This window comes from Mobula birostris, chromosome 25, assembly GCF_030028105.1.
Source record: "Mobula birostris isolate sMobBir1 chromosome 25, sMobBir1.hap1, whole genome shotgun sequence".
NCBI lineage: Eukaryota > Metazoa > Chordata > Chondrichthyes > Myliobatiformes > Myliobatidae > Mobula > Mobula birostris.
In genome coordinates this window covers 10,242,178-10,259,027 of record NC_092394.1, presented here as the reverse complement: position 1 = coordinate 10,259,027, position 16,850 = coordinate 10,242,178, and the positions used below count along the sequence as shown (strand labels likewise).

Sequence of the window (16,850 nt, the reverse complement as noted above, 5' to 3'; positions counted from 1 at the left end):
AGAATCTATCAACTTCTGCTTTAAATATACTCAATGATTTGGGATTCGCACCCATCTGTGGCAATGAATTCTACATATTCACCACTCTCTGGCTAGAGGAATTCATACTCATCTCTGTTCTAAATGGAATTCCCTTTATTTTGAGATTGTGCCCTCTCATCCTAGGCTCGCCAGCTATTGGAAACAGCCTCTCTATATCCACTTTATCTAGGCCTTTCAATATTCAATGGAATCCCCTCATTCTCCTGATCTCCAATGAGTACAGGCCCAGAGCCATCAAAGACTCCTCATATGTTAACCCTTTTCATTCCCGGAATCATTCTCATTAACCTGCTCTAGACCCTCTCCAATGCCAACACATCTTTTCTCAGATAAGGGGCCCAAAACTGCTCGCAATACTCCAAGTGTGGACTGACTAATGTCTTGTAAAGCATCAGCTTTACGTCCTTGCTTTATATTCTAGTCCTCATGAAACGAGTGCTAACATTCCATTTGCTTTCCTTACACTGAGTCAACCTGCAAGGTAACTTTTAGTTGTTAGAGGTTGTGGATCTGTGGATCTGTGGAATGCTCTACCTCAGAAGGCAGTGGAGGCCAATTCTCTGGATGCTTTAAAGAAAGAGTTAGATAGAGCTCTTAATGATAGCGGAGTCAAGGCAGGAACAGGGTACTGATTGTGGATGATCAGTGAATGGCGGTGCTGGCTCGAAGGGCTGAATGGCCTACTCCTGCAGCTATTGTCTATTGTCTATTGTTTAGGTAATCCTGCATGAGCCTCTTTGCACCTCTGATTTTTGAGCTTTCTCCCCATTTAAAAAATAGTCTACACCTTTATTATTTCTCCCTATGCGCATGATTGCACACTTCCCTCCTGCCAGTCAGCCAATCTTCTAGCACCATGGGCTTTAATCCTGTTAAGCAGTCTCATGTGTGGCACCTTGTTAAAGGCCTTCAGAAAATCCAAGTACACAACATTTACCGATTCTCCTTTGTCTATCCTGCTTATTACTTCTTCAAAGAATTCCAATAGATTTGCCAGGCAAGATTTCTCCCTAAAGAAAACATGCTGACTTTGGCCTATTTCATCATGTGCCTCCAACTACCATGAAACCTCATCCTTAATAATGGACTCCAACATCTTCCCACTCACTGGGACGTGGCACAGGCAGCAATCTAGAGATTACTACCCTGGAGGTCCTGCTTTTCAGCTTTCTACCAAACTCCCTATATTCTCTCTTCAGGACCTCCTGCCATTTCCTACCCATGTCGTAGATACCAATATGTATCATGGCTTTCAGCTGTTCACCCTCTCCCTTCAGGAGTTCTATGGACCCAGTCCCAGACATCCCTGACCCTGGCATCTTGGAGGCAACGTACTATCTGGGTGTCTCTTTCCCATCTGCGGTATCTCCTATTTGCTCCTATAGCTATGGAATTCCCTATCACTACAATACTCCTCTTCTCCCCCCTTCCCTTCTGAGTCACAGATACAGACTCAGTGCCAGAGGCCCCCGGTAGGTGTAGAGTTCAGAGAAAGACTGTTTAACCCATTGTATCTGTGCTGGCTCTTTGACAGTCCCCTTTAATAGACTTCAAACTCTCCTGATTTCTATGTAAAATAAGTAGAACGTGTTCCCTTTATCTGTTAACACACACTCAGTGACGACTTTATTAGGTACTCCCATGCACCAGCTCATTTTCGCGAATATCTCATCAGCCAATCACATGGCAACAACTCAATGCATAAAGCAAGACATGATCAAGAGGTTCAGTTGTTGTTCAGATCAAAACATCAGAATGAGGAATAAATATGATCTAATTGACTTTGACTGTGGAATGATTGTGGGTGCCAGATGGGGTGGTTTGAGTATCTCAGAAACTGCTGATCTCCTGGGATTTTCACACACAACAGTCCCTAAGAGTTTACAGAGAATGGTGTGAGAAGCAAAAAAACATCCAGTGAGCAGCAGTTCTGTGGACAAAAATGTATTGTTAATGAGAGAGGTCAGAGGAGAATGGCCTGACTGGTTCAAGCTGACAGGAAGGTGACAGTAACTCAAATAACCACATGTTACAACAGTGATGCGCAGAAGAGCCTCTCTGAATACAGAACGCATCGAATCTTAAAGCGGATAGTCTACAGCAGCAGAAGACCGCACCGCATTCCACTCCTGTACCTAATGAAGGTGGTGACTGAGTATAGAATTCCCTTTTGAACATCACTATTGAATCTGCTTCTACTAGTCTTTCCAGATCACTTCATGAAGCCGCATAAAATAAATGTCTCCAAATCTAATTATCTTCACGTTTACTCTTCTGGTTAGTGACACTCCCCAGCACTCGAAACCCATCTTGATCTTGATCAACGTTAACGATATCGCTGCGTGTTATGGAGGAGCCGGGCCACTGCACAGGATGGGAAAAAGCAGCAGGGGACTGCAGATCCAGCGGCAGGGGATTGCAGACCCAGCCAGCTCCATCACGGGCACGAGCCTCCCCACCATTGATGACACCTGCAAAAGGCGATGACTTAAAAGAGAGGCATCTGCCATGTAGGACCCCCATCACCCAGGACCTGCCCTCTTTTCATTACTACCATCAGAGAGGAGGTACAGGAGCCTGAAGACACACATTCAATGTTTTAAGAACAGCTTCTTCCCCTCCCACCATCAGATTTCTGAATGGACAATGAACCCACCCATGAACACTACCTCACTACTTTTGATATCTTTTTGCAGTACTTATTTAGTTTGAATTTTAAAAATATATTTCATATTTCTTATTATAAGTTATGTATTGCACTACATTGCTGCTGAGAAACAATAAATCTCATGACATTTGTCAGTGATAATAAGCAATGTGATTCTGATTCTGATAATTTTAATACAGTCCTATCCAATCTTCCGTTGACCTACCCTGTTTTGAGGACGAGAACCCTGGCTTGACTGATATCTCTCCCTCCTCATTCTTAGACTTGTGGCAAGGCTGGAATCCATGGTCCACTCATTGTTGTTAGCAACTTCCAAAACACGGCCCCACCCATCTCGCCTGCACATAAACATCGGAAGAAATTACTTCATGTCTGTGATCTGTGACAACAGCAATCAGAAATGTACCCATGTGATTGGAAACACAAGAATATTTCTGAAACTATTTATTTTAAAAATATTTTGGCTGCAATGGATGGAGCCAGACATGCAGATCAATAAAAAAGACACTTTATAGCAAGGCTTCCCCAAAGTTCCAACATTCCTTACAGCTAATAAGGAACTTCAAAAGAGCAGTCACTGTTACAATGTAGAAAAAGCAGCTGCTAACTGGCACACAGCAGATGTCCTCAAACTGTAATTTAATTACTGGCCAACCTGTTTTATGGATGTTGGTTGAGTCCTGATGTAGGGTCTCAGCCCTAAATGTGAACTCTTTAATTCCTCTCCATAGATGCTGCCTGACCTACTGAGTTCTTCCAGCATTTTGCATGTGCTTACCGCCTGTTCTGCCACTGGCGTTCAGGGCAGCAATGAAGGTCCTCCATCTCTGACGATGCTCAGAGCTTCCTTCATCATGTCAGTAGCTTCCTCTTGGTTTTTCACTACTGTCAGTCATGCAAGTCACGGGTGGAAACTCAGGAATACCATCGCACTCAGATATAGAAGTCTTCATTGCTGTTTCCATTACAATTTTGTTTGAGCAGTCAGGGCTGTTGGCCTTGAGCTGAACCCCTGAACCAGGAGGACTGGTGGACCACTCATAGTCTGGCCTCTGCACTTTGACCTGTTCAGCATGGGTCACCCTGCCAAGAGCCAAAGAATAAAGCCCTGACTCCAGCCAACATAGATCTCCGGGTCGCTGAGGCACACAAGCCTCCAAACCCTACGACAAGGTTATGGTCCTCTTGGAGGCTTTGTGCGTGTTGCTCTGGATTTCCAGCATCTGCAGAATCTCTTGTGTTTATTTATTGAGAAACAGATGTGTTTTTATGATACAGAAGGAGGTTAATTGGTCCATTAAGTCTCTACTGTCTATTAGAGAAATCCTAGTTATCTTATTCCTCCTATCTGTTTCCTTGTCTCACAGTCTCCTACTGGAAACAGAACATGTAGAGTGGGGGTTGCTACCTCTTTGTTGAAATAGTGATCAGAACCAGAATCAAGTTTATTGTCACTGATAATCACTGTGAAATGTGTTGTTTTGTGGCAGCAACTGTAAGGTTGGGGTTTGATTCACACTGCTGTCTGTAAGGAGTTTGTACATTCTTCCCATGACCGTGTGGGATTCCTCCAAGTACTCCGGTTTCCTCCCACAGTCCAAAGAAAAGTGGGATAAGGTTAGTGAGTTTTGGGACATTTTACACTGTAAGGAGTTTGTACAGGTTAGTGAGTTTTGGATATTCTACACTGTAAGGAGTTTGTATAGGTCAGTGAGTTTGGGGAATTCTATGCCGTAAGGAGATTGTACAGGTTAGTGACATTTGGACATTCTACACGAAGGAGTTTGTATAGGTCAGTGAGTTTTGGGGCATTTTACACTGTAACAAGTTTGTACAGGTTAGTGAGTTTGGGCATTCTACACGAAGGAGTTTGTACGGGTTAGTGAGTTTTGGACATTTTACACTAAGGAGTTTGTACAGGTTAATGAATTTTGGGCATTTTACACTGTAAGGAGTTTGTTTAGGTTACTGAGTTTTGGACATTTTACACTGTAAGGAGATTGTACAGGTTAATGAGTTTTGGGCATTTTACACTGTAAGGAGTTTGTACAGGTTAGTGAGTTTTGGACATTTTACACTGTAAGGAGTTTGTTTAGGTTACTGAGTTTTGGACATTTTACACTGTAAGGAGTTTGTACAGGTTAATGAGTTTTGGGCATTTTACACTGTAAGGAGTTTGTTTAGGTTACTGAGTTTTGGACATTTTACACTGTAAGGAGTTTGTACAGGTTAGTGAGTTTTGGACATTTTACACTGTAAGGAGTTTGTACAGGTTAGTGAGTTTTGGACATTTTACACTGTAAGGAGTTTGTACAGGTTAGTGAGTTTTAGACATTTTACACTGTAAGGAGTTTGTTTAGGTTACTGAGTTTTGGACATTTTACACTGTAAGGAGTTTGTACAGGTTAGTGAGTTTTGGACATTTTACACTGTAAGGAGTTTGTACAGGTTAGTGAGTTTTGGACATTTTACACTGTAAGGAGTTTGTACAGGTTAGTGAGTTTTAGACATTTTACACTGTAAGGAGTTTGTTTAGGTTACTGAGTTTTGGACATTTTACACTGTAAGGAGTTTGTACAGGTTAGTGAGTTTTGGACATTTTACACTGTAAGGAGTTTGTACAGGTTAGTGAGTTTTGGACATTTTACACTGTAAGGAGTTTGTACAGGTTAGTGAGTTTTAGACATTTTACACTGTAAGGAGTTTGTTTAGGTTACTGAGTTTTGGACATTTTACACTGTAAGGAGTTTGTACAGGTTAGTGAGTTTTGGACATTTTACACTGTAAGGAGTTTGTACAGGTTACTGAGTTTTGGACATTTTACACTGTAAGGAGTTTGTACAGGTTACTGAGTTTTGGACATTTTACACTGTAAGGAGTTTGTACAGGTTAGTGAGTTTTGGACATTTTACACTGTAAGGAGTTTGTACAGGTTAGTGAGTTTTGGACATTTTACACTGTAAGGAGTTTGTACAGGTTAGTGAGTTTTGGACATTTTACACTGTAAGGAGTTTGTACAGGTTACTGAGTTTTGGACATTTTACACTGTAAGGAGTTTGTACAGGTTAGTGAGTTTTGGACATTTTACACTGTAAGGAGTTTGTACAGGTTACTGAGTTTTGGACATTTTACACTGTAAGGAGTTTGTACAGGTTACTGAGTTTTGGACATTTTACACTGTAAGGAGTTTGTACAGGTTACTGAGTTTTGGACATTTTACACTGTAAGGAGTTTGTACAGGTTACTGAGTTTTGGACATTTTACACTGTAAGGAGTTTGTACAGGTTAGTGAGTTTTGGACATTTTACACTGTAAGGAGTTTGTACAGGTTAGTGAGTTTTGGACATTTTACACTGTAAGGAGTTTGTACAGGTTAGTGAGTTTTGGACATTTTACACTGTAAGGAGTTTGTACAGGTTACTGAGTTTTGGACATTTTACACTGTAAGGAGTTTGTACAGGTTAGTGAGTTTTGGACATTTTACACTGTAAGGAGTTTGTACAGGTTACTGAGTTTTGGACATTTTACACTGTAAGGAGTTTGTACAGGTTACTGAGTTTTGGACATTTTACACTGTAAGGAGTTTGTACAGGTTACTGAGTTTTGGACATTTTACACTGTAAGGAGTTTGTACAGGTTACTGAGTTTTGGACATTTTACACTGTAAGGAGTTTGTACAGGTTACTGAGTTTTGGACATTTTACACTGTAAGGAGTTTGTACAGGTTAGTGAGTTTTGGACATTTTACACTGTAAGGAGTTTGTACAGGTTAGTGAGTTTGGACATTTTACACTGTAAGGAGTTTGTACAGGTTAGTGAGTTTTGGACATTTTACACTGTAAGGAGTTTGTACAGGTTAGTGAGTTTTGGACATTTTACACTGTAAGGAGTTTGTACAGGTTAGTGAGTTTTGGACATTTTACACTGTAAGGAGTTTGTACAGGTTACTGAGTTTTGGACATTTTACACTGTAAGGAGTTTGTACAGGTTACTGAGTTTTGGACATTTTACACTGTAAGGAGTTTGTACAGGTTAGTGAGTTTTGGACATTTTACACTGTAAGGAGTTTGTACAGGTTACTGAGTTTTGGACATTTTACACTGTAAGGAGTTTGTACAGGTTAGTGAGTTTTGGACATTTTACACTGTAAGGAGTTTGTACAGGTTAGTGAGTTTTGGACATTTTACACTGTAAGGAGTTTGTACAGGTTAGTGAGTTTTGGACATTTTACACTGTAAGGAGTTTGTACAGGTTAGTGAGTTTTAGACATTTTACACTGTAAGGAGTTTGTACAGGTTAGTGAGTTTTGGACATTTTACACTGTAAGGAGTTTGTACAGGTTACTGAGTTTTGGACATTTTACACTGTAAGGAGTTTGTACAGGTTACTGAGTTTTGGACATTTTACACTGTAAGGAGTTTGTACAGGTTAGTGAGTTTTGGACATTTTACACTGTAAGGAGTTTGTACAGGTTAGTGAGTTTTGGACATTTTACACTGTAAGGAGTTTGTACAGGTTACTGAGTTTTGGACATTTTACACTGTAAGGAGTTTGTACAGGTTAGTGAGTTTTAGACATTTTACACTGGCACAAGAAGCATGGTGATACTTGCGGGCAGCCCTGAACACCATCCTCACTGATCTGATCTGTGGTACTGGAGCAGCAGCTGATGCTGAAGATTTTGGGAAGGGTTAGGAAAGAACAGCCTTCTGGTTCAGTACCGGGAGATTCACCCTCTTCCCCCAGAGCTCGACACCCAGGTGTGTGTGGCAACCGCTGATCCTGCTCAGATACTGCTGGCTCCAAAGCTGTGAAGGAAACAATAGTGATTTGGAACTTCGATCTCTGCATTTGACCCTGACAAAATCTGGCCATTAGGCATGCCTCCTTCTATCACCCATCTGCCTATCTAAGAGTCTCTTAAATGTCCCTAATGTGTCTAGCTCTACCACCACCCTGGGAAAATGTTCCACACACTCATCACTCTGTAAAAACTCTTACCTCTGACATCGCCCCTATACTTTCCTCCAATCTCCTTAAAAATCATGGTCCCTTGTACAAGCCATTTCCACCCTGGGGAAAAGTATCTGGCTGTCCACTCGATCTGTGCCTCCCTTCATCTTGTACACCTCTATCAAGTCCCCTCTCATCCTCCATGTGTAGGACGTGGGAGGAAACCAGAGCATCTGGGGGAACCCACACCCCCACAGAGAGAACCTGCAAACTCCACGCAGACAGCATCTGGTGAGGGCAGAAGCAAATCAACCATCTGCACCATTCTACTGCCTCAACATGCTGGATGAATCGATTCAAAGAGAACCCCTCGCCTGAAAATCTGTCGGGGTCATATACAGTGCTACCAGTGTGGCCTCCTCTGTATTAGTGAGGCTCGATGCAGATTCGGGGACCGCTTTGTCGAGCACCTTCGCACTATCTGTAACAAGCAGGATTTCCTGGTGGCCAGCCATTTAAAGTCCGATCCCCATTCTATTCAGAGATGTCGGTCCACGGCCTCCTCTACTGTCATGATGAGGCCACTCTCAGGGTGGAGGAGCAACACCTCATATTCTATCTGGGTAGCCTCCAACCTGATGGCATGAACATTGATTTCTCGAACTTCCAGTAAGTTTTCCCCCTCTCCCTTCCCTCTTCTTCAATTCCCCTCTCTGGCCCCTCTCTTATTAGAAAGGCTGGCTCTGTTATAGGAGTCCAACTGGACACACTGGAGGCTGTGGTAGAACAAGGGATCCCACGGAAAATCCTGGCAGTTTTGGACAATGTTTCTCACCCTCTGCATGCCAACTTGGCTGAACAGTGGAACACATTTAATAATAGACTAAGACAACTGTGCTGCTCCTAAGAGTTCTACATGAGGTCATTCTTACCCTCGGCCATTAGGCTCTATAATGTGTCATCCTATAGCTGGGGACGTGATGACCCCCTCCTGTTAGACTGTTTGAGGTAACTTATTTTTTATTCTTTCTTACTTCTCTTCTAATATTTGTAAATTTGTATATCTGTGCACTTGTAAGCTACTGACACAGTGATTTCCTTTGGGATCAATAAAGTATCTATCTATCTATCTCCCCCTTAACTCTTTTCATCTGCCCAGCACCTCCCTCTGGTGCCCCTCTTCCTTCCCTTTCTCCCACGGTTCATTCTCCTCTCCTATCAGATTCATTCTTCTTCAGCCCTTTACCTTTTCGACCTATCACCTCCCAGCTTCTCAATGCATTCCTCCCCTCCCTCCCCCACCCACCTTCCCCTTCATCTGACTTCGCTTATCACCTGCCAACTCTCCCTCACCCCACCTTCTTATTCTGGCTTCTTCCCCCTTCCTATCCAGTTCTGATGAAGGGTCTTGGCTCGAAACGTTGACTGTTTATTTCCCTCCATAGATGCTGCCTGACCTGCTGAGTTCCTCCAGCAGTTTATATCTGTTACTCTATTCAGTCCTCATGTGCATGAAAGAGCTACTTAATTAGTATCACTTACCTGTTCTTTCCCAATAGACCTTATTTTTTATTGTAAGGAAGCAGCAGTCAAATACCTTCATACAACCAAGAACGATGAATTCAAGGATCCAACTACCCTGGGGATTCTTCTGTATCACAAAACAATTCAAAAATGCTTGAGCGATTCTCCAACTGTGATCAACCCTAGACATATCTTTTGAACAATACGTGTAGAGGGAGATGTCTCTGCTATCATTTGGATCAGCGCAGTAACTAATGTGATCATTTTCCACTCTGTTATCAACCTTGCTAGTGCCATCAATCTTAACTTGCAGTCTGGTGCTACAAGGCTGTTATTACTCTGCCAGTACCTTCTGCTTACAGGCCTGTGGGAGCACAAGTTTATCAAACGGAAGACCACCATGCTCCAGTTCCACACCAGCAGGACAGCGGCGGTGAAGGTGCCGATGATGTACGTCAGGGCCACTGTGATGGCCGCCACAGATCACGTCTACGCGTGCGATGTCATCAGTCTGCCGTACAGCACCAATGCCAGCATGCTGGTTGTGGTTCCCCACAGAACCTCCGGCCTGAGGCACATTGAGAGAGCCCTCAGCTGGGAAATGGTCGACGACTGGCTCAGAGACATGACAAACAGGTAGAGTGACCATTGTGCTGAAAGTGCACCCACTCATTAAATGATCTTGATTGGTTGGAAGGCGGGGCAATTGTGTGTGTTTGTTCATCTGCAGGATTTTGTTCCCCATTTGATTTCTGATTCTAGATCCTTGGTAGGGTAGCTGCTATATTCTGGCTTCTTTCCCCTTCCTTTTCAATCCTGGCAAAGGGTCTCTGCCCAAAGCATCGACTGTTTAATCCTCTCCATAGAAGCTGCCTGACCTGCCGATTTCCTCCAGTATTTTGTGCTTGTCATATGCAATATCAGTATTTTTCTATATTCAGTTTTCAGGATCTGGATGTGACGGCCTGGCCGGTGTTTACTGCCCATCCCTAGTTGCTGCTAAGGAGATGGTGGTCAGCCACCTCCTTGGACCATAGAAACCTCCAGCGGAAGGTGCTCCCATTGAGATCCAACATTTACAATCAGTGATTGTGTAGGATTGGCCATAGATTTCCAAATCAGCTCCGTGTAGTGTTTGGAAAAGAAATTCAAGGTGGTTGGGGGAAGCCGTGGTGGAAAATGGACAGTCAATGTCTCTTGTTGAGACCCTTCGCCAGGACTGGATGAGCAGAGGGGGGATAACTGGACTGAAGGGGACCGAAACAAGAGCTGGCGGGTGATAGGTGGATCCGGGTGAGGAAGGGTGATTGGCAGATAGGGTCAGAAGGGCAAAGGAAGGGTGGAAATGGCAACGGAGGCTGGGAGGATTTAGACGGAGGCAACAGAGATGATGGAATCTGATAGGTGGAGCAAGGTGGAGCGTGGAGCCAGAGGAGGCCGGTGTGGTGGGCAAGCGGAAAGAACAAGTGCAGGGGACCCAGTGGGAGGGCGTTGACTTCATCTGCTGAAGAATGGAACATATTTCAATATTTTTCATCCATTTTCCACCCTCTCAGATGAATGATAAAGGAGCCATGATAATGTCATAAACAGCAGTAGAGAGCTGTTGTTGGCATCCTGGCAATTGAATTTGTGGAAGCAAATGCCTTACCTGGGCTAAGAGCACAATGTTCCCCGTAGGAGCCTGTGGTGAGCTGCTTGAGTTGTATATTCAATTTGTGTATATTTATTGCCTTGGCTGTACAAGACCATAAGACATGGGAGCAGAATTAGGCCATTCAGCCCATCAAGTCTGCTCCGCCATTCCATCATGGCTGATCCCGGATTCCATTCAACCCCATACACCCGCCTTCTCACCATATCCTTTGATGCCGTGACCGATCAGAAAATGATCGACTTCCACCTTAAATATACACACGTACTTGGACTTCACAGCATTCCACAGATTTACTACTCTCTGGCTAATAAAAATTCCTCCTTACCTCTGTTCTAAAGGGTCGCCCCTCAATTTTGAAGCTCTGCCCTCTAGATCTGGATACCTCCACCATAGGAAACATCCTCTCCGCATCCACCTTATCTAGTCCTTTCAATATTCGGTAGGTTTCAATGAGATTCCCCTGCATTCTTTTAATTTCCAGTGAGTACAGGCCCAAATTATGCCAAACACTCCTCATATGTTAACCCCTTCACTCCCGGAATTGTGAACCTTCTCCGGACTGTCTCCAATGACAACACATTCTTTCTGAGATATGGTGCCCAAAAGTGTTGACAATACTCCAAGTGCAGCCTGACTAGTGCCTTATAAAGGCTCAGCATTATAATTGGGTGGAAGAGCCTGTTACTGTGCTGTATCTCTAAATAAATAATATTCATTGTTGTAACGATCTGATGATACAACAATGATAATGTTCCAATGTACATCATTGATGCAAACTGCTTTGGAGCATCCCAAAAGTATTTTAATAATTTTACTTTTTCTATGGTAACAGGCCCTTCCAGACAAATGGGCCTCTGCTGCCCATACACCCATGTGACCAAATAACCTTCTGACCCGCAGGTCTTTGGAGTGTGGGCAGGAACCAGCGCACCTGGACCAAACCCATGGTGTCATGGGGAGAGAGCACAAACTCTTTACAGGCTGTGTCAGGAATTGAACCCCTGGTCAATGGTTCTGTACAAGACCAAAAGATGTAGGAGCTTTATTACACCATTCAGCTCATCGAGTCTGCTCTGTCATTCCATCAGGGAATCAACTTTTTCACCCAGAGAGTGGTGGATATATGGAATGTTCTGCCCCAGAAGGCAGTGGAGGCCAAGTCTCTGGATGCTTTCAAGAAAGAGATGGAGAGAGCTCTTAAAGATAGCAGAATCAAAGGTTATGGGGATAAGGCAGGAACTGGATACTGATTGTGGATGATCAGCCACGATCACAGTGAATGGTGGTGCTGGCTCGAAGGGCTGAATAGCCTACTCCTGCACCTATTGTCTATTGTCTATAACCCCATTTTCCTGCCTTCTTTCTGTAACCTTTGATGCCTTTACTAATCAAGAACCCATTTACCTCTGCTTTTAATATACTCGATGACTTGGTTTCCCAACTGTCTGTGGGAAAGAATTCTACTGATTCACTGCCCTCTGGCTAAAGAAATTCCTTCTCATCTCTGTTCTAAAGATACATCTCTGTATTCTGGTGCTGTGCCCTCTGGTCTTAGACTACCCCACTATAGGAAATATCCTTTCTACATCCACTCTATCTTGGCCTTTCAATGTTTGGTTAGTTTCAATGAGATAACAAGATGCTAACCAATACAAAGTATTTTTGAATAGGTTGGATGTGGGTTGAAACTATCGTTACTGCAAACCATTGATGTACTTTGAGTCAAACCTCATCATCTTCCTCTTCCCTCAAGCAACACACACAAAATGCTGGTGGAACTCAGCAGGCCAGGCAGCATCTATGGAAAAGAGTCTCGGCCCAAAAAGTCAACTGTACTCTTTCCCATAGATGCTCCCTAGCCTGCTGAGTTCCTCCAGTATTTTGTGTGTGTTCTTGGATTTCCAGTATCTGCAGATTTTCTCGTTTCCTCTTCCCCCATTTCTATTTCCTCTCACTTGTAACCCTCATGAGCAAAATTGCCCGCCGTGATTTATTCCAAATCACAGCCCCTGGAAACCGGGCGTGCACAGGCATTAAAACATCTTACAGCCTTCAGTGAATGACTGAATTTCATCGGGCCGAGCTGGATTTGAACTCAGTTTCCAGTAATGAAAGGATTTACGGCTGGACCTGTTCTAAGATTGAAAACCCAAAATCTGATGCTGCCAACACGCTTCCTAGTTATCACCAGCAGTAAAACACGTCCATTACACTTCACCACTAACCTTTAAAGGGCAGTTCGAACTGTGACAATGTCAGGCTTCTGTGTGTCACCTTCATTCTCACCACAATCTCTCAATGATACTGGAAGTCTGGGGCTCTCCACTTATCACCTATAATTATCTACCTTCTTCAGGGACAAAAGGACAAAGGTGATAAAGGGGAGAGCAAACTGAACTCTGAAGTCATTTCAGTAATCAAGTTAGTTAAATTTCTCACAACCTAACAGTAGAACTTGAGCACAATGATCATAATCAGGACAGGAAATATCTAGATTAAATTTTGCAGCCAGCCTTGGTCACTTGTGTAAATATTTATCTTCAGCAATAGGTATTAACTTTCTCTGGCCACTAGCGAGATGCTGTCTTATGGGTGCGACATCAAAGCAAACTGCAGTCGAAGTGTGAAAGCAATCCAAATGGAAGGTCTCAGCGAGAAACATCGGCTGCTAATTCCTCTCCATTGATGCTCCCTGACCTGCTGAGCTCCCCTGACATCTTGTGTGCGCGTTACTCTGATTTTCCCAGCATCTGCAGAATCTCTTGTGTAGTAACTTCTACTTTGAAAAAGGCACACTCAACAACTTCATGCCCAAGAAACAACTTTATCTCGAACTTCCAAACCATTATGTATATACAGAGGTTTTCACAACCCGTACGGCATGGCAGGCACACTATATACAAAGCACACCGGAAGTAGAACCCCCCATTATCCTAATTAGTATTAACTTACTTTTAATAATGCTCACATTACAACACTTCTCCCCCTTTAAAATCCAACATCTCCCAAATGTAAAAACTAGGAAATAGAAACAGTGGTGTTGTTAACTTGCGTACCCCTGAAAACTTATACTTGTATCTCAGCAACAGTTTATCAATACAAAACATCTGGAAAATGTGACAGATTCAACATTCAATCTAGCAAAAAAAGAACTGTCCCGTTAAAGATTCAGTCTGTCAGGAGGTTTACGAGTGCGCTGTGATCTGCGCACTACCCCTGGTGACCCAGCAGGCACCGCTGGTGAGGGTGTTTTGGGTGGGTCTGGTGTTGGGGGCATGAGAGGGGTCTGTGTGTCTGTGTGAGAATGTTCATCCTCTTCAGGGGACCCCGACCCCTCTGCCAGCATCTCGCCCACTGGCAAAGTCACTGGTGGACACGCTTCCGCAGTAGTCTGTCTCACTTTTGCCTTCATGTCCGGACGCAGCAGGTCCAATCTTGACTTGGGCCTATGCCCCATCAGCATCTCTGCTGGCGTGCGGGCAGTCGTAGTCTGTGGCATGAGGCGGTATTTAAACAGGAAACATGAAAGCCGAATGCTGAGAGAGTCCTCTGTCACCCGCTTCAGGCCTTCCTTCACTGTCTGAGCAGCCCGCTCAGCCAAACCATTGGAGGCTGAGTGGAAAGGGGCCGTCCGAATGTGATGAATGCCATTCTGCTGCATGAACTCACTGAACAGCTCACTGGTGAACGTCGTGCCATTATCAGTGACCAGAGTGTCAGGCAACTCATGGACTGCAAATACTTGCCTGAGTTTGCCTATGGCTGAGGGGGCTGTGATGTTGCTCATGATGTGAGCTTCCATCCATTTAGAATGCACATCTACCATTACAAGAAACATCTGCCCCATAAAAGGGCCAGCAAAGTCCAAATGTAGCCTAGACCAGGGGTGGTCTGGCCACTCCCATGGGTGCAAAGGAGCTGGTGGTGATATATTCTAATTAGTCTGACATTGCGTGCATGATTTTACCTTGTTCTCCAGATCCTGATCCATTCTTGGCCACCAAACGTAGGATCTTGCAAGGCTTTTCATTCGAGAGACCCCAAGGTGAGTCTCACGAATTTCCTCCACAATCTGTAAACGGCCAGGGGGAGGCACGATGGCCCTTGCCCCCCAGAAGATGCAGCTATCCTGCAGACTGAGTTCTGTCTTGCGTTTGGCATAAGGCCTCAGTTCCTCTCCTTCCACAACTCTGGGCCAGCCTTGTAAAAGAAAAGTCTTGACTTGGGACAGGACTGGGTCCCTCTCTGTCCACTGCCTGATCTGGGTCACCTCTACAGGTGTCTCTGACAGCCTCTCCAATGAAAACACAGTCTCTGGAGGCACATATGTAGTAACAGGTGCCTCAGGTAAAGGTAGTCGACTCAGTGCATCAGCATTTGCATTATTCCCACCCACTCTGTACACTATAGTGTACTGGTAGGCTGACAATGTCAGAGTCCAATGCTGTATCCTGGCTGAGGCTAGCGGTGGGATGCATCTAGTCTCACTGAACAGGCTCAGTGGTTTATGGTCCGTATAAATTGTAAATACGCGCCCATAAAGGTACTGATGAAAGCATTTGACCACAAAAACAATGGCCAGACCTTATTTGTCTAGGTGGGGAATTTATTATCCCTCTCAACCCCATTCTCCTGCCTTCTCCCTGTAACCTGTGATGCCCTTCCTGATAGAGAACCTATCAACCTCCACTTTAATTATACCCAACAACTTGGCCTCCACAACCATTGTGGGAATGAATTCCACAGATCCACCACCCTCTGTCTGAAGAAATTCCTCCTCACCTTTCAGCATTGTTATTAAACCCCCACTTAGCAGGACGCTGGATTAGACAGCGTGTCTTTTGAGGATAAACTTGGCAAGGTAGGGCTTTTCTTTTGGAGTGAACGAGGATGAGAGGTGACTTGGTAGAGGTGTACAAGATGATAAGAGGCTTAGATAGAGTGGATAGCCAGAGACTTCTCTGAGGGCAGAAATGGTTAATATGAGGGGGCATAATTTTAAGGCAATTGGAGGAAGGTATGGGGGGATGACAGAGGTAAGTTCTTTACACAGAGAGTGGTGGGTGCATGGAACACACTGCCAGAGGTGGTGGTAGAGGCAGCTGCAATTGGGGCATTTAAGATGCTCCTAGTTAGACACATAGGTGAAAGATAAATGGAAGATTATGTAATGGGAAGGGTCAGATTAATGTTAGAGTAGGCTAGAATGTTGGCAAAACATTGTGGGCCAAATGGCCTGTCCTGTGCTGTAATGTTCTATGTTTTATACTATTTTATTGAATGACGAAGCAGACACAAGGGGCCAAATGGCCTCCTTTGGCTTTGAAGTCTTTAGGCCTGATGACACGTGGATGTGGGTCAAGCAGAGGAATGGCTTCTACTTCAATCATCTGTATGTCTGACTGCTCCCGCTGCCGCTGCCGCACGGCCAAGTCTGCGGAAAACTGAACAGTATTCTTTACTGGAGAATCCGGCTGGCCACACAGGAGATCAAAGTCCGAAAGTTGAATGGAAGTCATGGCCCAAAGGCTGAGGCCTGGAGACCCAGTGGCCTGTCCTGGAGTTGTAGGACTACCTATGTGTGTGTGGGGGACTGTCTGTGTGCGTGCATGCGCGGGACCGTCCGTGCGCGTGTGCGGGACCGTCCGTGCGCGTGTGCGGGACCGTCCGTGCGCGTGTGCGGGACCGTCCGTGCGCGTGTGCGGGACCATCCGTGTGTATATGGAGGACTGCCCATGTGTGTTGGGAGAGAGGAAAGGGGCTTGATTGTTATGGTTTTCTAGTTCTTTGTCTTCCATTTTGTTGGGGTTTCATGCTGGTCTGCCAAGCATGGTGGGCAGGCTATGTTGGCACCGGAATGTGTGGCGACAATTGCAGGCTGGCCTCAGGCTATCCTCAGGTGTGTTGGTGTGAGCACAAATGACACATTTCACTGTACATTTTGATGTACTGTGGTAAATAAACAAATCTGAATCTACCGAGAGTTAGAACATAAGACATAGGTGA

At 44.4% G+C, this 16,850-nt stretch overlaps 1 protein-coding gene across 1 annotated transcript in view; it reads left to right on the top strand.

Annotated features, from left to right (window-relative positions):
• Positions 1-16,850, top strand: part of LOC140187673 (heparin cofactor 2-like) — a 52,795-nt gene that overhangs the window by 8,020 nt on the left and 27,925 nt on the right. Inside the window, exon 2 of the mRNA XM_072243201.1 lies at positions 9,550-9,823. Within this exon, the coding sequence (XP_072099302.1) occupies positions 9,550-9,823 (274 nt within the window). The remainder of the gene's footprint in view (positions 1-9,549; positions 9,824-16,850) is intronic.